The 20,839-nt window shown below is 31.9% G+C and overlaps 4 protein-coding genes across 10 annotated transcripts in view; 1 reads left to right on the forward strand and 3 right to left on the reverse strand.

Moving 5' to 3' along the window:
* The window catches only part of CtBP (C-terminal binding protein), a 19,410-nt gene extending 11,224 nt beyond the window's left edge, over window positions 1–8,186 (reverse strand). Inside the window, exon 1 of one of the 3 annotated variants that reach the window (XM_085664377.1) lies at window positions 7,597–8,186. The gene's annotated coding sequence lies outside the window, so the exon portion shown is untranslated. The remainder of the gene's footprint in view (window positions 1–7,596) is intronic. The other 2 variants (XM_035880944.2, XM_035886741.2) reach the window with 2 other exon arrangements.
* Window positions 8,187–9,339: 1,153 nt separating this feature from the next.
* Kaz (E3 ubiquitin-protein transferase Katazuke) lies at window positions 9,340–11,414 on the forward strand. The gene is made up of 5 exons (XM_035888354.2): window positions 9,340–9,771; window positions 9,926–10,337; window positions 10,435–10,747; window positions 10,810–11,119; window positions 11,215–11,414. Exons 1-5 carry the CDS (start codon window positions 9,733–9,735, stop codon window positions 11,314–11,316), a joined length of 1,176 nt encoding a protein of 391 aa, XP_035744247.1. The 5' UTR covers window positions 9,340–9,732; the 3' UTR covers window positions 11,317–11,414.
* Window positions 11,415–14,070: 2,656 nt separating this feature from the next.
* LOC118439619 (equilibrative nucleoside transporter 1) lies at window positions 14,071–18,158 on the reverse strand. 2 transcript variants are annotated; one of them, XM_085655450.1, is made up of 10 exons: window positions 17,584–18,158; window positions 16,778–16,898; window positions 16,622–16,703; window positions 16,322–16,461; window positions 16,033–16,178; window positions 15,863–15,948; window positions 15,628–15,774; window positions 15,194–15,502; window positions 14,886–15,088; window positions 14,072–14,787 (listed from the first exon to the last, which is right to left on the reverse strand). In XM_085655450.1, the coding sequence occupies exons 1-10, from the start codon at window positions 17,678–17,680 to the stop codon at window positions 14,664–14,666; spliced, it is 1,455 nt and encodes a 484-aa protein (XP_085511576.1). In that variant the 5' UTR covers window positions 17,681–18,158; the 3' UTR covers window positions 14,072–14,663. The 2 variants fall into 2 exon arrangements, with proteins under 2 accessions (XP_085511577.1, XP_085511576.1); XM_085655451.1 differs by lacking the exon at window positions 17,584–18,158 and having other exon boundaries at window positions 14,071–14,787; window positions 16,765–16,878.
* Window positions 18,039–20,812, reverse strand: LOC146873250 (NADPH-dependent diflavin oxidoreductase 1-like). 4 transcript variants are annotated; one of them, XM_085655446.1, is made up of 4 exons: window positions 20,314–20,811; window positions 18,658–20,133; window positions 18,315–18,582; window positions 18,039–18,157 (listed from the first exon to the last, which is right to left on the reverse strand). In XM_085655446.1, exons 1-3 carry the CDS (start codon window positions 20,397–20,399, stop codon window positions 18,357–18,359), a joined length of 1,788 nt encoding a protein of 595 aa, XP_085511572.1. In that variant the 5' UTR covers window positions 20,400–20,811; the 3' UTR covers window positions 18,039–18,157; window positions 18,315–18,356. The 4 variants fall into 4 exon arrangements, with proteins under 4 accessions (XP_085511572.1, XP_085511575.1, XP_085511574.1 ...); XM_085655449.1 differs by lacking the exon at window positions 18,039–18,157 and having other exon boundaries at window positions 18,348–18,582; window positions 18,658–19,327; window positions 19,814–20,133; XM_085655448.1 differs by lacking the exon at window positions 18,039–18,157 and having other exon boundaries at window positions 18,348–18,582; window positions 18,658–19,684; window positions 19,814–20,133.
* Between the last annotated feature and the right edge of the window lie 27 nt (window positions 20,813–20,839).

Genomic DNA, 20,839 nt, shown 5'->3' on the forward strand with positions numbered 1-20,839 from the left:
GGAAGGAAAAAAGAAAGAAAAAAGAAAAAGTAGAAAGGAAGAAGGGGGAGGGGAAGGGAAATAAAGCGTTAAACTCATCTTTTCAATATGTCCTTTCTTCTCGTGTTCAATCGTGTGCTGTACTTAGAATAAGAAATTTCTATTGTATTGTAAAAGAGCAGATTTTCTCTCTCTCTCTCTCTCCCACCCCAACTATGTTTGCGCGTGTTTATCTGTGCTACTAAAATATATACATTAATTTCGATAAAGAGAATGAATGAATGAGTGAATGTATGAATGAACAAACGAATGAATGATAAAGTACAATCATAATTTTGGCTTTATCTCGAAATAAGGATTGATATTATCAACGGAATCATTTCCTTAGATAATAATTTCAACAACTATCTTCAATCAGAGGAAGTTATGCTATGGTATTTGGGCCTATGACCTCTGCTACGTTTGAAAAGTGTGCTGATAAGAAACATCGAAGAAGAAGAAGAAGAAGAAGAAGAAGAAGAAGAAGAAGAAGTAAAAGTAGAAGAACTAGAAGAAGTAAAAGTAGAAAAACTAGAAGAAGAAGAACAAGAAGAAGAAGAAGTAGAAGTAGAAGAAAAAGAAGAAAACATGAGGAGGAGGAGTAGGAGGAGGAGGAGGAGGAAGGAAAGAAGAAGCGCGTTTATATACGACGCCCTCGCGGGAGTACCAGGTGTACACAAAACGATTTCCTCTTCTTCGACGAACGACGCACTCGGCAACCGCGAAGAGCAGCGCACCAACCAGAACGACGACGACAACAACAACGACGACGACGACATTCGTTTATCGTAAATGTATTGATACGTAACTGTATTTTGCTTCAAGAGCAAACGAGAAAGCAAGAACGAAAGAGACCAAGAGCGAAAGAGAAAAAGGAAGAGAGAGAGAGAGAGAGAGAGAGAGAGAGAGAGAGAGAGAGAGAGAGAGAGAGAGAGAGAGAGAATACAACACGAGAGTCCATTCTACGCGCAATCCCTTCCCTACCTCCAACCCCCTAACTCCTTCCCATTACCCCTCCCATCCTCCCACAGTGAACAGCGCGAACTGCTCTCCATCGCGTCACGCTTAACGTGTGTGCGCGCGCGAGAGCGTGTGTTGCTGCTGGTGCTGCTGCTGTTGCTGTTGCTGGTGCCCCTCTGTGCACGTTTAAGATGTTATGTTGCTGGTGGCACGCCAGTGCCGCCGCCGCCGGCCAGTCAGCCAGTCAACCAGTCACCCAGCGACGACGACGACAACGACGACGACGACGACGAACCGCACAGCGGGTTAGGACAAATGCGTGGAAGAGCGGGAGAAAGAGGGGGAGGGGTTGCATGGGAGTTTAGTTCCTCCTAGTGAATATGGCATCTTGACTCCTAGTAGTGGAGCGTGGCAAGCAATGGCCGGCCCCGATCGATGTCTCGGCTTCTCCCTCCCTCCCTCCCTCCCACCCTCTTCGTCTCTCTCACTCTCTTCCCCCTCCTGACAACACGACCCTCCCCACCCTCCCTCTTTTAGCCCAATAGCTGTCGCAACCTGCACCATCGCCGTGTCTCATCCTTCTCTCTTCTCGTCTCGCGTCTCGTCTCGTCCCTTCGCTACTCTTCTTTTCTCTTCTCTCGACAAACCAAATCCCGAAGCTGCTGCTGCTGCTCCTGCTACTACTACTACATTGCTGCTGCTGCTATTGCTGTTGCTGTTGCTGCTGCTTACCGTTCGACTTTCTCACTCTCTCATTCTGTTTACAATGAATGGATATATGCTATCCACTTTACTCTCTTCTACCCTCTTCCACTCCTACCCTCCCTCCCACTAACTCTCTCTCTCTCTCTCTCTCTCTCTCTCTCTCTCTCTCTCTCTCTCTCTGTCTCCCCCTTCTTCCTACCATCCACCACCTCTTTTCGCATTATCCCTCTACCCTCTACTTAATAATTAACCTCTTCCTACACACAACAGTATACCGATGATTTGCACGCGAAATAAACATACCAGAAACTTTCTTATACGACACGGTCGATGAGGATGAAGAGTGGGAGGAGTTTTTTGGATAAACGGATGGATAGATTTATTTTATTTTGTATTATTGTATTCACCGGAATTTTGAACGTTCGATATGATAGAAACTCTTAATAAAATCTAATCATCCGCTAAAGTTAATTCGTACTCGTTTGTGTCATATATGTGAATAATATAAGTAACAAAGAATGTGTATTAACGAAAATAATAAAAATATGACAAATACAAAGCATCGAAATCCTCCTTCGAGTCACTTTTACTTTTCGTGCATAGTAGTATTTCAATGTATCCCTGTATTGAATGGTATATGCTATTATTTATATAGGGTGTCGTGATTACAGGTATGTTCTCGAAGTAGTATCTCTTGTTATAGGAGCGATGTTATTCCGCAATTTGTTTTTTTTTACTGTGTTCTCGAGCGTACCATGTAATAGGGGGTTGTGTGTATACCCGTGTCATTATCATCGTCACTATTTGGCATTTATGTATGCGTGTATGTATATAAATGGGGTGAATCTCGGATCCAATCCAATCTAATAATATCTATTTATTCTGTTTTCCTCCATTTCGATTATTATTATTATTATTGTTATCATTATTATTATTATTATTATATTAGAATATTTATCGAGCCGGTTGTATAGTTAAAAAAAAAAGAAAAAAAAAAAAAAAAAATTGTGAAATAACAGTTAAACAAGGGGAATCAAAAATCGTTTCTCTTTTGTAACAGAGGTAGGCAAACAATGTACGGTGTATAAAGACAAGTTCGCCGTTTTAACTTTCATCAGGGAAGTTTGATTTCTTTCTTGGGGCAAAGTTTTTTATTAAAGAAAAGTACGAAGAGAGATGACTCTTTTTCTCCTCCGCTTCCCTCTCACTCCCTCTCTCTTCCTCGAAAATTAGCATCGACAGAAATTCCTTCATCCCCATGCATATACAATGCGTATGTAAGTAGGTAGGTAGGTATGTATGTATGCATGTGTATATGTGTATATATATATATATATATATATATACATATAAAAAGTTAGAAAAATACATAACACGATCGGAAAGAGTCTAGAAATGGGATTAAAGTGGTACTTGAAAATGTTCACTACTATTGAAAATGTTCAACCCCTCTTATACGAGAAGATATTCGTACAACGCTAGTGGCCCAAGAACAACTCTCTATATATCTCTATCTCTTTCCCTTTCTATGTGAGAAGATAAGGTAGAAATCTAATAAGTTTAAGTATATATGGTGTGTGTGTGTGTATGTACATATGTATGTACATACATATATATATTGCTTTTACCAACTTACGTATGTTAGACAACTTTGAGATCGTTCAAAGCATACCAGAAGGAAAGTTCTAGATCCGCGTCCTTGACCTTGCGCTTTCGGCCATATTTCTTAGCTCGAACAATGGCACAATAGTATTTAAAAATCTCGAGATCATAGAATTACATATGAGATGTCTCAAGAAGGTCATTTTAAATACATTGTGTATATCTGTTCTGTGTAAGCTCACATAAGTACATATGTGTGTAGAATAGGCCAAAAGTTCTTAATTAATTTTTACAAATAAATTATTCCTTTTGGAAACTTTTTAGGTTAGCTTTTTCGTATATTTTTCGTTTTCTTTTTCTTCAGATTATAAAACTACAAGCTTAAGAACTTATGGCCCACTTAAGAATTTTTGACCCATCCTATTATATAAACGAATTAAGATGATCATTAACACGTTCACACGAGTGCGTCATGACGGTCAACGAAGATAATCATCGAGCTTTCTTGTAAGACGATTTTTCATTTGTCCACGACAAATAAACACGTATAATACAAATATAATATTTTTGTACACAATTCGATATACTGTGATTCAAAACAAAAAGAAAAATTAACCTAAAAAGATTCTTAAAAAAAAAAAAAAAAAAAAACTTAAGTTATATTAAATTAAATTAAATTAATCGATTTTGCGATCGTCGATACGAATACGAAGAGATCAATGAGTTGCGAGTATCGTTTAGATCGAAACGATGTTGTTCTTGTGTTACTGTTATTGTTGTTGTTGTTGTTATCGTGATCATAATCGTAGAGAAAAATAGTCGACCGTAGGACAACGAAAGTCTATTTCAAGAAGCCGACGTGTAACAACAGCAGTAGCAAGAGCATCATGAGCAGCAGCAGGAACAACAGCAGCAGTAGGTTACAGTGCGCGGGATAGTTAAGTCAGGTCAGTTTGCTAGCTTACATAAAGAGGCTAAGTAGCGGCGAAAGGAAGAGGACAGCGAATGTTATACACGAGAAGGACAAGTTAGAATAGAGGGAAGGTAATAGGGTGGGGATAGACAAGGAGTGGGAGGTGGAGAATGAAAATGGTAGGAGTTAGTTAGTGAGTGAGTGTTGTTCTGTTGTGTCTGTGTGTGTGTGTTGTGTAAAAGAGAGAAAAAGAGAGAAAGAGACTTTGTTAAAAGGGTGGGGGGCACCTGTTACAACGTTCAAGAGACTGTCATGCCTCTTTCTTTCTTTCTTTCTCTCTTCTTCCATTTCCCTTCTTTTTCTTCCTTCCCGTAGACACCACTTAGGTCGTTACATTGAAATTTCTCTAGACGAAGGCAGCAACGTAACCGTTCCTGTGCATAAACCCATGGCACGATCGATGCGGTCATTCTCTCTCTCTCTCCCCCTCTCTTTCTTTCTTATAGAGAAACGACACATTTGCCGTACTTCTGTGTGTGTCTATATATATGTGTATATATATATATATATATATGTGCATACTGTGAATCTCCAAAATGAATAGCATCGAGAAAAGATCAATGATAAATATTACACTTTGATTTCTCCTACTTTGATTATTATTTTACTACTATTACTACTACTACTACTACTACTACTACTACTACTACTACTACTACTATTATTATTATTACCGACCATCACAAATTTTTCTCTTATCTATAACTCTAATCTCTGATAAATTCACAATCGTCTATTTTAATTCGATATAGACATATATATATATATATATATATATATATATATATATATACATACATACATACATACGTAACTTTTTAAGAAATATTTTATCTCTTTCTTAAGCAAACAAAAGGCAACAGTTATAACGTTTTCATAATCTCATTAAAAGGAATTAAGGAAAAATAAAAAGATGGAAAAAAAGTAAGACAATCGTTGACGCTAAAATAAGTATATGTATATATAGTATGTATGTATGTATGTATGTATGTATGTATGTATGTATATATGTATACGCGATATCGAGAACGCATAAGATTGTTTACACTACGTGATTTCGAATGTTGGTTATCACATTCTTCGAATCGATAAAACATGCTGATAACGAAGTGGTCCATGAAAAAATAATGATTGTTATACTTTGTAACTTTGATAGCTGGATAAACGAATGAACACATACATACACACAGAGAGAGGGGGGAGGTGGGGAGAGAGGGAGAGAGAGTGTATGTGTGCAGAAAAAATAAAGAGCACGTTTCAGAAACGTTAGTTGAGCGCCGAAATGGCGCTCATCCGTATGACATACACGCACAACATAACGTATGATTTATAACGGCAATGGTCAATTGGATACATTAGTCGAAAAATATGTTATGTCGAACGTGCGATCGGCACTCTTTTAATATATATATATATATATATATATATGACGTATGTACGTATGCATATATATATATATATATACGTACACACACATACATAATACATAGGAGTATGAAAGACGATCGAACTAATCGACGACAGTTTCGTCGAGCGGTTAATTCTAAAAATCCTCCAAGCTACATCATAATTGGTCGATCTCGGTAGGGTCCTGACCATCCAATCACCGTCCGGCAAAGATCAACCAATGATAGCCGACCAGTTCATAGAGAGCAAAACGATTCCCTACAAACGTTAACACAGAAGGAAAAATCTTTCTTTAGGATGGTTAAATCGAGGATAAAAGTTGTAAACGAAGTGGACCTAAGTTACTTAGAGTATTCCCACACACAAAAAAAAAAAAAGAAAAAAAAAGAAAAAAATGAAAAATGAAAAATGAAAAATGAAAAATGAAAAATGAAAAAAAAAAAAAAAAAAATAAAAAAGTAAAATAATATAAAAATAAAACAACGAAAAAAAAGAAACAAAGAAAGAAGAGAAAGTAACTTCAAAACGAAACAATGCGACAAACAAAAAAGAAAAAAGCAAAAAAGATAAAAAATAAAAAAGACAAAGTAAAAAAGAAAATACAAAATAAAAAAAAATAAATAAACAAAAATAAAATAAGAAGAGAAAGCGATTTAATAAGTACTGGGTACTAGGTACTAGGTTAGGATTTTAACTACCCTTCCTTAATACTTTTTCACCCTACGTAAAGCCCCACGCGATAGAGACGCGTCTGTGACCGACAAGAGACATGTCTCTTTCTTTCTTTCTCTCTCTCTCTCCTCTCTCTCGTTGAAGTATTTCGAGAGAGTTACGGAACGGCGAGAACGCGGGTCCGCGTCGAGAGAGCACTTTGAAACGTGTCGCTGAAATCCTATCGCGGTGGTGGTGGTTCCCCGTTGTAGTCGATCACCCGAGAGAGCAAGGAGAAAGAGAGAGAGAGAGAGAGAGAGAGAGAGAGAGAGAGAGAGAGAGAGAGAGAGAGAGAGACCGGACGAGAAGAGAGTAGGAGAGAAGACGATAATCGGGCCAATCCGGCCCGATGGAAGGAATAAAAAGAAAGGCGCGTGGCTCGTTGCTGGCACGGCGTCTCCCGCCATATCGCGCCGCCAGTTGCCGCTATACGCACGTACAAACGCGAGCGTGGCAGAAAACGAGAGAGAGAGAGAGAGAGAGAAAGAGAAAGAGAGAGAGAGAAAGAGAGAGAGAGAGAGAGAGAGAGAGAGTAAAGAGGACGAGAGGATAGGTAGGTAGGTAGGTAGGTAGGTAGGTAGGTAGGCTGGCGAGCGGGTGGACGAACGGACAGCGGGGGGATGGAAGATGGGAGGTAGAGTATAAGAAGAGGGGAGGAGAAATAGAAGGAATGAAGCGAGCGCACACCCACACACACGGTCGCGTCCAAACGTACGAATGTACGATTATCAGGGGCAGCAGCAGCACCAGAAGAAGCAGGAGTAAGAGAGTAAGAGCATGAACAACATCCAACGTGTACACATTGGTAAAATCATAGTCGTGTAAAGAAGAAGGAGGAGCAGAAGGAGGAAGAAGAAGAATAACGAAGGAGGAAGAAGAAGAATAACGAAGGAGAACGTACGTAAAGGAGAAGAACGTGACCAGTCACGGAATTCTCTGCGGTGCGTATGTAGACCGCGTGTGCGCCGTGCTACTACGCGGGCCGCGTCCACTGAGGAACGAGGAAGGATAGAGAAAAAGTGGAGAGATAGAACAGAAAGAGAGAGAAAGAGAAAGACAGAGACAGAATGAAAGAATGAGAAAGAGAGAGAAAGAGAGAGACAGATAGAGAGAGAGAGAAAGAGAGGAAGGAATTAAACAAAAAGAAAGAGAAAGAAAAATAAAAGAAAAGAAATAGATCGAAGAGAAGAGCAAAGAAGGACCGCGCCGCATCGACTAACCTGTCGGAGGCGACTCTTCCTATATTTCTCGGGCACCTTCGTACTCTTCGTCGTACTCGTGGCGTTTTCACCGGTTGTACTGATTGTAAGAGGGGCCAACGGTATAGGGGGAATAACACAAATCGTTTCACTCTTTCACCACTGTGTTCCTTCGTATCCTTTCTCGCGTTGCTTCGGTCCTTCTTCTTCTTCTTCTTTCTTCTTCTTCTTCCTTCTTCTTCTTCTTTCTTCTTCCTTCTTCTTCTTCTTCTTCTTCTTCTCTCTTTTTCTAGCTCGCTCTCTTTTACGCGGAGGGGTGTCCACACGGCGGCGCGGCTCTCCTCTCGGTTCGCGCCGCTCTCGCGTCGTCCACGGCCGACTTCGGAGAGCCTCCCCCCGTAAAGAAGCCCCGTGTCGATCGTACGAATGCGGACACTGTGATCGCGCGCGCGTCTACCCTTATGACGCCCCGATCGTTTCTTCAAAATATATCTCTATTCAACGGTTTTAATGGAAAAAAGCGACGAACCGACGATGCGCGGAACTACGCTCGCGACACTCTCCCTCGCTGGAGGAAAATGGCGGCCCCCGGTCGCCCGAGTGACTCGCGCGCGCCACCGATCCTCTCCGTCACCAACCGACCGCTCACGGACACGCCCGAACTGACCCGACCGTGTATACCGAACGGTTGTACGCTTAAATTTAAGCAAAATTCAACGACAAACTGTCGACATCGATGATCAATTCGATATATTACTTTTTTTATCGCATACCATTGCGTTATTTAATTAATGTCGTTGTTTACTGTCGTTTTAACGATTAAAAAATTATTTAAATATTTGATTATAACATCTGTCACACTTATTTCGTCCTTTTCGCATTTACGATATTATTTAAAAAAATTAATTATTAAAAAATTTCTATTGACAAAGTTTAAGAGATTTATTTAATCCTCGTTTCTACGTACAACAAAGAAAATTAAACATTTTAAATATTATAATATATATTTAATCCTATAATTATTATAGTATCTGATATTACGGTATTATTTTTCGTTCGGTTAATATGATACGGAGTCTCCATCTTGCGTGCTCATAATCGTCTACATTTTATAAACTGTGATTTCTGAAAAACAAGCCTTTACATTCTTTTTACTTTATTACTTTCTAATAGAAAATCGTTGGACGATAATATTAAATGTATCCTGATGAACTACTACGTATGATTGGTTGACATAAGACTCTGTGATTTATGGACCAATAGAATGAAACAAAGTACCATTGTTAATTATACACTTGAATTCTCGCCTTTTCATTGGTTGACAATAGACATCTACGATTTATCGATAAAAGTCTTACATAATTATTATATTATATTTATAAAAAGTACGTACAATTGTTGTAACGTAAAAATAATTCAAAAGGTTATGTTAATAGCACTTGAAATATAAGTAGTTATATAGCAACAAAAATGACAAGGTTTCTGATTGGCTGGTTACCTATCATTTAGGGATATAGTTGCATTTTCTTTATCTTTTGTATTATTATCGCATAATTTAATTGTGGTTAACACAAATGACAATTTATTATTAAATAATGAAATATGTAAATATCTTGTTGACAATGGAAATAACATTAATAAAATAATGTATTGTACATAAATATGAATATCGGTGTATAATTAAATTTTGTATCGTTTTGATTAGCAGAGTCATCTAACGGTTTAAATTAACATTATAACTTTGTAATTACGGACTAAGCTTTAGTACTAAATATTGAAGCATTTACTGCTACGATCTTGGAGAGAACAAAAATATTTCGTATCATTTGATTGGGGGAAGGAGAAAAGGAAAAAAAAAAAACAAAATAAATAATAATATTATTGTACTTGTAATGGCTTCTTTCAGAACGCAGCTTAAAAATATCCAACGTACGTAAATAATATTTTCTTCGTTATAAAGAAAAATGCAAATCTGACGTTCCATCATATGTTCGTTACAAGTTTTTTTCTTTTGTCATTGTGTTTTTACATTATACGTGTTGATCGTACGAAGAAATGGACCAGTACCTACATAGTGTCTTATTGTAATATAAACATAACTGACTGGTACAATCATTATTTAAAATTATACTTGCCATTTTTTACAAATCAATCGACATGTCAGACGTGAAAAGTCTTGAACATCCAACGTTGAAGGTAAATAATATAAATATGCAAATAGTTGATAATAAAATTTACGTTTTTGAATGTTACATATATAAATCTTTGTGAAACAATTTTTAATATATTCTTTTTTGTTTTTGTTTTTTTTCTTTACTTTTTTTTTTTTTTTTTTTTTTTTGTAATATAGGTACCGTACGAACTTCTAAATAAAAAGTTTCGTTCAGCTCAAAAAACATTAGACAGAGAAGTGTCGCATGTTCAAACTGCAACGAATGAGTTGGAAAAAGGATTGAAAGGTGATGGAACTGGTGTTGCTACTGGAGAAATAACTAGACTTTTGGGTGGCGTAGTAGCTAGACTTCAAGTATTGAAGCGCAAAGCAGAAGAATCAATTGCGGAAGAATTGCAAGCAGGAATGGTTTGTAAAAGACGTTTGGATCATTTAAAGGAACACGCCAATACAGCACCGAGTGCTGTAAATCAATGGAGAAGGCAAAGATTAGATCGTATGCTAGTAGAATATTTTCTTCGAAAAGGCTATTACAAAACAGCAACCAAATTAGCAGATAGCAGTGAATTAAGGGATTTAACAAACATTGGTACGATAAATACGGCATAATTATCTGTTATATATTTTATATTAGTTTGATAAAGACAATTGTTAGCTTATAAAAAAGGATGTTGTATAATTTTTAGATGTTTTTATGGTATCCAGAGAAGTAGAGAAATCTTTAGCAAATCATGAAACTTCAAGGTGTATCGGTTGGTGTCATGACAATCGATCTAAATTAAGAAAATTGGGTAGTACAATGGAATTTAATTTACGCGTACAAGAATTTATTGAATTAGTAAGAGCGGATAGAAGACTCGATGCTGTTAAACATGCCCGTAAATGTTTTGCAAATTATGACGATTATCAGTTACAAGAGATTCAATGTTGTATGGGACAACTGGCATTTCCTGCTAACTTTTATCTCAGTCCATATAAGGATTTATTAGATGAAAAAAGGTATATTGTTTTGTTGTACCTACATTATAATATATATATATGTAACTCAATGATATTTTTAGGTGGGATAGATTAATAGAACAATTTAGGCACGAGAATTATAGACTTTTTCAATTAGCCAGTCAAAGTGTATTTACAGTAGCATTACAAGCAGGATTGTCAGCATTAAAGACACCTCAATGCTATAGTGCAAACAAAGAAGGCAGAAATCCTAGTTGCCCTGTCTGTAATGAAGCGCTTAATGAATTGGCAGCTCCATTACCATTTGCTCATTGTTCTCAATCGAGACTTGTTTGTAGTATTAGTGGCAAACCGTTAAATGAATATAATCAACCAATGATGATGCCAAATGGATATGTTTACGGAGAACAAGTGAGTCAATCTAAAGTTATTCCTTTATATACAAAGATATATGAAGATATTCCCTTAAGCGCATATTCGTATAATAAATATATTTTATCTTATAGGCTTTGGAAAAAATGGCGCAAGAAAATAATGGTATTGTAATTTGTCCAAAGACCAAAGAAGAATTTCCTTATAAAAAAATTGAGAAAGTATATGTTATGTAAAATGAATAGTTTAATCTTGAATTGTATGATACATAAAATGGGAGTTTTTGTGCAACAATAGGCATTTGTTTAGGTAGCGTTTATTTTTTTTTTTTTTTTTTTTTTTTATTTTTTTTTTTTTTTTTCTTTTTGTTGATATAAAAAATATATTGTTTTATGCTATGTAATAATATTACTAGAGGAAAATACAACCTCTTTTTACAAAAATATTTTTATACTGATTTAATATATCCAAAATATACATTAACAAAATATATACTTTGTGTGTATTGTGATTCTGAATAATATTATTTTAATGTAAATCTATTCATTTCTTTTTCGTTTTTTTTTTTACGTGTTTATTTAATACACATTGTTATTATTCTACAGTACACATTTAAAGGTCTCAGGTAATTATATAACTTTGGTAATTAAGGCATAATATATATATATATATATATATATATATATATATATATATATATATATATATATATATATAATGTAATTCTGAATTTTATTACTATGTTACAGTAAATTACGCTTATATCATACACATTTCAAACATTTCGACACATCGATGAATCATTCTATGATAATCTCTAGTACCGAGGTGTCATTTTTAATATATAAATAATCATGAGTAAACGTATAAATAAACAACACTAACTATTATTAGAAACGATTACGGAATAAAATAATAATAATAATAATAATAATAATAATAATAATAACAATAACAATAATAATAATAATAATAATAATAATAATAATAATCGCTTATAAATTATATAAATTTTTATAAAAGAAAATGTTATCAAAGCCTGTTTTACCTTGATACTAGAAAATTACTAATCAAGTTTAATAATTACTTATTAAGATGTATTGTGTGTATACATCGAAATGATTACATTAATAATATATTCAATTATACAATTTTACGTGAGAGATTTAATGGAAATGCTTAACCTACATTTTTAATATTTATGATATGTATCAAAGAACGAATGAAATATTTTCACACATTCGAATTTTTATAAAAATATGTCCCTTTTTACATCAGATCAGTTTGCAGTTTCTTATTTTCTTTTTTTTTCTGTTAGTTTTTGTTTTCAATTATTCAAATGATTGCATATTTTTTGTAATAATTTATTGTCTGCATTGATATACATACATGAAGGATTGTCCCTTTTAGGAATTCAAATTCTGTATTTTACAATAAGAATTTTTTATTATTAGATTGTATTATAACAATAGAATTATAACAAAGGCAAGTTATAATGCCTTATATTTTGAATGCGTGTAATAGATAAATAATGCTATTAAAGTGTAAAAACAGTATATATATATATATATATATACATATACATATACATATATATATATACATATATTAACAAATGCACACACACGTCTCATACAAGCATTACATTCGTCATTCATATATGCACGGAATAAAAATTGTAACTATATTTGTAATTCTGATAAATAGTATATCTTATGGGTTCTTTCTTTTTCTTTCTTTTTTTTTTTTATTTTTTATTTTTTTTATTTTATTTCTTTTTTTTTTTGTAAGGCGTGCAAGGTTGTAAATTCTATTTTTAAATATTAATAACGTGGTATGTAAGAAGCATGTGTTTAGAAATTGAAACTTTTTTTTTTTCTTATAATATACAAAGTAATATATTTATTACAACAAATTCAGCATGCAAACGAGAAAATTAATATACAAAGTATAAATATCTGTGCGATATCTATTTTATAGATAAAAAATTAAAATATTTATAATTAATTTAACTAAAATTTTAAATATAAATAATAACATTTTTTGATCTATTAATTTCATTGTACGTTTCCTTCTTCATTGAAAATATACTAAAAGGATCTAACAAATGATTAAAAAAAAAAAAACAAAAAAAAAAAAATGATCTTACTATCTAATAATTAAAATAATCAGCCCAAATATCATTATTTTCATTTAGAAGTTATTCTGTAAAAAAAAAAAAAAAAAAAAAAAAACTAATATGTACGAGTATTTTAATTATAATTTAAATATAAATAATATATTGTAAATTTTTCTGTCTCTGCATCAATAATTATTTTTCCAATAATGTATCACTTCTAATTTTTATGAAAAAGATCTACAAAGTAGTATGTAAAGTATGAATTATTACATTTTCTTTGATACTTTTTTTTTGTTTCAAAATGTATATTGTATAAGGTATTTAATTACGGTTATGAAAATAATGTAAATTTCTTAATCGATCATAATATTTGTAAAAATCATACAAATGTAAGATATGAATTGTTCATACAAAAAATGTATCATCTATTAATAATTCCAATTTTTAATAATCACTTCTTGATGCATATTATCCAACATTATTGTCTGTTTCATTATGGATCATTTACTCATAGAATAATAAAGAGTCATGTAGACTCATTCGTATCAACTTTACTATGTTCTTACGTACTATGTTTGGTCGTTTATAATGGTTTAAAAAAAAACATAATTCATAAAGTTATATAAGAGCATATCTTTTTTGTATATTGATGTTAAATAATTTTCATTCGTGTATAACAAAAGAAAAAAAAAAAAAAAAAAAAAAAAAAAAAAAAAAGAAAAAAAAGAAAAAAAAAGAAAAAGAAACAACAATTAAAAAAATGACTATTAACAAAAGTAAAAATATAATGATATATACAAATATTTCAACCTTATGAGTAGTATTAACGTTCATATTACAAACTATAAATTTATTAATAATCAAATTTGTTCTATTTCATTTCCTAGCATGCATATACATAAGTAATATTTTAATAAAACATGTGTATGTGTAATTTTAGAGTACAAACAACAGCAGTTTAAATGCTCGTTCAAAATTTTTTTTCTGTTAATAATATATTGCTTCAGATCGTTTTTTTTTATTTTTAAAAAAGAAATTGTTTATTTGTTTGTTTTTTTTTTTATTTCTTTAAAGTAGAAAAAATTTACTTAAACTTAAGATGGTTATTGTTTTAATTTGATTTAAAATTGAAATATTTAATAACAAAATTTAAAGAATTCAATTGTGTGCTTACTCTCCAGCGGCTTATATTTAATTTAAGCGTTTCTGTAGAACCTAATATGATGCAATTTTCTTGTTAAAGCTGATTGGTCCAATTGATTAGGATATTTTGAACAAGTTACTCTATATTGAAATATTGTTTGCAATGATTGCCAAGAAATTCTGTACCTTTGATCTTTTTCATTTTTTCTAATCCATAAAAAAATTCTGATTGTGTAATAACGATCTTTGGCATTAATCGAAATCATTTGAAATAATCCCAGAGATATGAGGCATGTTCAGAGAAAGTTATTCGGGAAATATTCAATGTCCCCATGATATAATAACTGGCATAACAAAAGAAAACAAAATTCCACTAAAAATGCCAGTGACAAGTGAAGCTGCGCCAAACATACCGGCTATCGATGCGTATTGTGGTTCTACCATTCTAAAAATGAAACAAAAAAAGAACATAATTTATAATAAATGATTATTGCAATATTGTCGATTTGAAAATTTCATCAAAAAAAATATGTTTTCTCTTACCTAGGGCAATACATCATTGAGATTGAGGAAAAATAACCATGAGAGATACCCATTGTAATGCCAATAATCAAATATGCCCAATCATTGTCAATAAACACTGGCAAATATCTCTTTGTTTCTGCTGGATAATAATTACAGAATAGAAACACTGGTATATAGAATATCCGTAACATATTTGGAATTATCAGATACTTTTCACTGGGCTAAATGAAACAAAAGAGAGAGAAAGAGAGAGAAAAAAAAAGGAACACTTAAGTCTCAAATGTCAATAATAGTAAAATATAATAAGCAATAGAATATTTATATACCCATTGAACGATAGATGCTATGGAACTACCAATCATAGCGGTAACGTTGAAAGTCAGAAAGCACATAATGCTAACATAAAAATCAAGTGGAACTATGAATTCTGCACTTGAACGTTTTATATCAGATTGAACAGATGGGAATAAAGCAAGAGTAACGAAAAAGACAATAAATATGTTAAAAAGCTGAGAAGAACACTGCAAAACTATTTTCCAATAAGGTAGCTCTTCTTTCTTCCCTCTTGTACTATTCTCCAGTTGTCTTTTATTTAACTCTTTTTGATGAAGTAATTCGTGATATCTATAAAATCTCTTTAAAACAATGACAAAATTAATAATATGTTATTCTGTTATTCTTTTTTTTTTTCTTTTTTTTTTTTTTTTTTTTTTTTTTTTTCCCATTCGAAATAAATCTATAAGATATAAAAAATTCTTACATTTAATGGAAGAGCAAAATAAGTGTCAAAACAGGCTAGAAGAATAAATAAAGCCGTTATAAAGTAATAGATAGCAGCAGTCCGTGCATTTGGTGCCATAATTTGAGAAATAAGATTAATCACAGCTGTGAATGTTCCACTTATATTCTGTAAAAATGATAATTAAGATAAAGATAACATTTATTTGCTAAATATTCATTTAACATAAAATAATTGTTATAATATTTATAATTACCGAGCCCAAAATAACAGCTCCCGTATATTTACCAGGAAGTTTAGCAGCCATTCCAAATACCGAATTTTGATAAATCCCATTAGCAACTGAAGAAATTTATTACATAAATGTCCTTATTTCTAAGCAATTATTAATATATAATTGCATCTGTTGTAAACAAGAGATCTTACTGTTTAATATTATAACAGAAATCATAGTAATCCAGAAGAAAATTCCAGGCCATTGAGAAGTGTCCATCATTGCCAATATAACGGTAAATAAAAATATTAAAATTTGTACAAAGATGCCCCATGCTATACGTGTTGTCAAATTTCCTCTATAGATAAGATAAAAGTAATCATACAAATTAATATTCTCTCACAATACATATTTTTTTTTCTTATATAAAGACAGTTATATATCCTATTCATAAATATATATACAAGATTGAGAGTTATATATTATAAAATATATACATACCTGAGTTTTATAAATATATTTAACCAATTAAATAACAAGTTTGGGATTTGCGAGGCAAATCCCAGATATGACAAAAAATTTGTTGAATAATTAGACTCAATTTCTGTGTATTCTTTGGATAACTTATAATTGACAAAATACTGTAAAAATAAAAAATTTTGCTCAGACAAATAAATCATCAAATAAACTTATGATGATAATAATAATAGTAATTAAAAAAAAAAAATAAATAAATAAATAAATAAATAAAAAAAAATAAAAAATTAAAAAATAAAAAATACTCAAATAAATGATCCTTACATCTTTTGCTGTTATAAACATATTCCATGGCATTAGAATACCAATTCCATGAAGTATTAGTATCGAAAATACTAAATTTAATCTAAAAAAATTTTAATAAAATATTTGTATTATTTTTGTATATATCAAATATTTTAACTTACACTATAAATCTACCTGTCACGCGGAGGATTTATTTCTAAATCAGCTTGATCCATTGTTACACCTTTAAAGTTTAATTCGTCATCAGGTCTTCCGGTTCCTTCCCAACCTGGTGAAAGGCGTACAGGTTCACTTCCTACAATAACAAATTAATTATTTCTATAAACTTTTTTTCTTAATAGAACAATGATGATTATTTTATCAATCTAATAATATGTAGACATACAAAATTGTACTACTATAAAATAAAATTAATTATAATTTTTAACACACTTTATTTATATAATTTAATCTTCAAACTTAATATTATTACAATATCATTAATGATAAAATAAAAAAAAAAGAAAAAAAAAAGGAAACAACTGACCGATTAAATAGTATAAATTTTTATTAAATTTTGTACCGATACATTGAAGATAATTATTTGCTTATATCAATAAATTGTTATACATTATCACAATGGATTTTGATCAAATTCAACGGAAATAACAGTACAAGTTTATTTTAAAAGAAACATGCTTATTTCTTCTACTTCTATACAATCTAACAAATAATAAAGTGCACTCCAAAAGTATATTGGATAAAATACCCAATGAAAAAGACTTGCAAGCAGATTCTGTTGAAACTTTATTGAAGATCCGTACCAAAACCGGTTCAAGTAATTCTGCCCTTATAAAAATAAATAAAAAAGAATATGATTCTTGGAAGAGAGAGAAAGAATAACTCCTTTTAAGTTGTACCTTTTAAGTTACAAAGATAAAATGACGAACATTGTAATCATGCAATGATACAATTTTTATATGATCATAAATATAACATACCTTTTGCAGGGACGATTTTTATTCCGCTTGAATCTTTTAAAAGAGTTTGTTCTTCTGGACCCGCGCCAATTTCTTTCTTCGTATAACTACCCGCCATTTTTTTGGTATGATTTCAAACTTAAATTGATTTAAAAAGTAGACACGCAATGCATCTCAAATGATAATCAATAGATAAATAATATATCGTTTTGTTTTTAACAAGCACAACGTGATCTTTGTGAATAAAATTTTTTATAAAAAATTGTACAGTTACTATTTCAACGCCATGTGCGATTCAATGCATATTACATTCGTTGAATTCCTCCGTGTTGACTTTTAAAAGTGAAAACTTTACTTACTCTTAGTCCTTAAAGTTTTTATGATAATGAACGAATACAAATCTAAAAGATTAGAATACAATGTGGTAAAAGACGTTGATACGCGGGATAAATCATTTTCCTATCTAATTTTTAAAGGTTAATTCTAGTAGGATTCTAAATTCATTCCACGCCTACGCATCATATTAGATTTTTCCATTAGATGGCGAACTGATCGAGTGCAGCGTACATCCAGGACCGTATTTCGAAAAGTCCATCTCGACAGCGGCATCATAATACCATACAAATTTGAAAATTAAAATATATATATATATATATATATAAAATATTTTAAAATGTGATTTAAAATAAATTTAAATGTGTGATTTTTAGTGTAATTCCTTTTTTCATACTGGATTATATTATTATTTATACCTTTTTAATAGTTCATCATGCACATTCATTTTTATTTATCTATTAAGACCAAGTTTCACTTTGATAACGATTATTCTTTTCTAATTGTTCTATAAAATTTACAGCTTGCTCGTACGTCAATTTCCCATTCTCTTTTACTAAATCAATAAATTCTTCACGAACGTTATTCGGCATATTTTTCGAATTTCCCGCCAAATAAATATTGGCGCCATTTTGAAGAAATTCCCAACATAAAAAATTATTTTCACGTATAATATGTTGAACATATCTGAAATATGAATAAAAAATAATAAAATACGTTCTGTAGTTATTTTTATAATTAATAATATAAGCACGTGCTTACATTTTATGTTCTTGATCTCTAGAAAATGCACAAAATAATTTTAAACCAGTTGTGCTGGTTAAATTAATAAAATCTTCTTTAAAATGATAATCTTTGTCTTTATATCTACATCCAAAAAATAATAAGCACGTGGTAAGATCTTGTTTCGTGGCAGCTTTCTCTAAAAGTAACGATCTAAATGGTGCAATGCCTGTACCAGGTCCAATGAGAATTTTTGGCACATTGGACGGAAATATAAAAGTTCCTTTACGTATCCAAAAAATGATTTTACTTTTAACTTTTAAATTTGCTAGCCAATTCGAACATAGACCTAATCTACGCTCTATTAGTTTTGTTTTATAATTAACAACGGCAACTAATATGTGTATTTCATTTTTTGTATTTATCGCGCTCGATGCGATACTGAAAGCACGTGGCTTTATTGGTGACATGATTTCAAATAATATTTGTATATTTAATTTACTCGTGGTATGAGGAAAGTCTGCTAAAACTTCTATGATATTTCTTCGTGGTCTATTTACATAATCATATAATTCTTCTTGACCACTGGGCATTGTAAATTCGTGAAGCTTTTCTTTTTCCAAATCATTATCACTAATTTGATATAATATTTCGAATGTAGATCTTCGTGGTTTGTAATTCAAATCCCAATACTGTGCAACAATTTCACCTAGGGTTAAAGTTTGTTTTAAAACGTACGGTACTTTTATTTGTCTTTCAGACACCTGAACAATCATATCAGGATAAATTAAAATGTTATTATCGTTCAATACATTAAAGAATTTCTCAATCTGTTTCAAAGAATTCTTTGGTCTTACATAAATTATATCTCCTGGTTCATATATAATATCTTCGCTTTGAATTTTAATTAATCTAACATCTTGAAAATGATCTGCGGCAGTGGTTCTTGCATTTTCAATTATAACACCTATTTTCATTTCATCTTTTATATTCATTTCTTCTTTATAAATATCAGTCTCTAAATAACAAGCTATTTCTGTTAGTGATTTTTCTTTACTGCCATTAACTATAGAAATATTATATCTTTCAATTATTCCTTCAATATTATTAGATACATTTATATCAGGGATATTATATATAAGCCCAATCTTTTCCCACAATTTCTGTACCCAGGGACTAACAACAGCATCTATACCTAAGTCATGTTGATCATCAGCTAAACCTATCGGTAACAATTGTATTCCACCAAGCTGTGCTAGCCTTTTATTAAGCTTTTTCGCAGCAAAATTAAATTTTTTATATGAACTATCACCAAGACCAATAACACCATATCGAATATTATTAAGCATAGAAGGAGGAAGGCTTTTGCGTAATAAAAATCTCCAGAATTGTTTCATATTATCAGGAGGATCACCTTGTCCTGTTGTCGCAATAACGAAAACCATTAAATGTTCAGAATCAAAATTAGCTAAATCATAATCATCTAATGTGGATATTGTGCTGTACAATCCTTTCCTGTAATTAAAATGAAAACTCTAAACAAATATTCCCGTCTCATAACATACGTGTAATAAAAATAATCAAGATTAATCGTCTTGTTATTAAATAAAATCCTTTTTCTTTCCTTTCTTTTTGTTTCTTTTTTTTTTCTTTTCTTTTTACAAAAAATAAATTACCGAAGAAAGACAACAAAACCTTTTGGCACTTTTCCAGATTTGTTCCGCCACATCTTGAGCAGTTCCGGTTTCGCTAGCATACAATATAGTTATGCTAAAATCCATTGTGTAAAGTTGTTATGCCAACAACGAAAAAAGATTTTTCGATTTTGTGGCCTGCCAACAAGCCGATACGCGACACTTTAACGAACCCCGCGACGTGGTCTTTCTTAGACAGCTGATAATTTATGACGTCACTATTCATTCATCTGAAGATGGGCTCAGATGTTTGATACAGATTTTGCCCGATTATCACAGAGAAAGATTAGATACTTTTTATTTGACGAACAACATGTATTTATATTATCAAACGAATAAACATGAATTTTTGACTCGATTAAATGTCAAGGATAAACGTTTAGGCTGAGAATTCTGCATTTTGGCACGGGGCCTGAGTATTTATAAATAAAAAATATTCTTCGCGTGTTCGTCGCATGAACGAATCATTCGACGACGTCGTCGGAGGGGCAGAGAGCGAGAGAGAGAGAGCGGAGAGAGAGAGAGAG

This window comes from Vespa mandarinia, chromosome 2, assembly GCF_050613455.1.
Source record: "Vespa mandarinia isolate Hongniang chromosome 2, ASM5061345v1, whole genome shotgun sequence".
NCBI lineage: Eukaryota > Metazoa > Arthropoda > Insecta > Hymenoptera > Vespidae > Vespa > Vespa mandarinia.

Bases quoted from the DNA above. Each gene is read 5' to 3' on its own strand.
- Kaz (XM_035888354.2), top strand. From the start codon at position 9,733: ATGTCAGACGTGAAAAGTCTTGAACATCCAACGTTGAAG. The intron at 9,772-9,925 runs GTAAATAATATA...TTTGTAATATAG, and splicing joins TTGAACATCCAACGTTGAAG to GTACCGTACGAACTTCTAAA. The intron at 10,338-10,434 runs GTACGATAAATA...TATAATTTTTAG, and splicing joins AAGGGATTTAACAAACATTG to ATGTTTTTATGGTATCCAGA.
- LOC118439619 (XM_085655450.1), bottom strand. From the start codon at position 17,680: ATGGCGGGTAGTTATACGAAGAAAGAAATTGGCGCGGGTCCAGAAGAA. The intron at 16,462-16,621 runs GTAAGGATCATT...TTATTTTTACAG, and splicing joins TGTTTATAACAGCAAAAGAT to TATTTTGTCAATTATAAGTT. The intron at 16,179-16,321 runs GTATGTATATAT...TCTTATCTATAG, and splicing joins AATATATTTATAAAACTCAG to AGGAAATTTGACAACACGTA.
- LOC146873250 (XM_085655446.1), bottom strand. From the start codon at position 20,399: ATGGATTTTAGCATAACTATATTGTATGCTAGCGAAACCGGAACTGCT. The intron at 20,134-20,313 runs GTTTTGTTGTCT...TTTTAATTACAG, and splicing joins ATCTGGAAAAGTGCCAAAAG to GAAAGGATTGTACAGCACAA. The intron at 18,583-18,657 runs GTAAGCACGTGC...TTCATATTTCAG, and splicing joins AGAGATCAAGAACATAAAAT to ATATGTTCAACATATTATAC.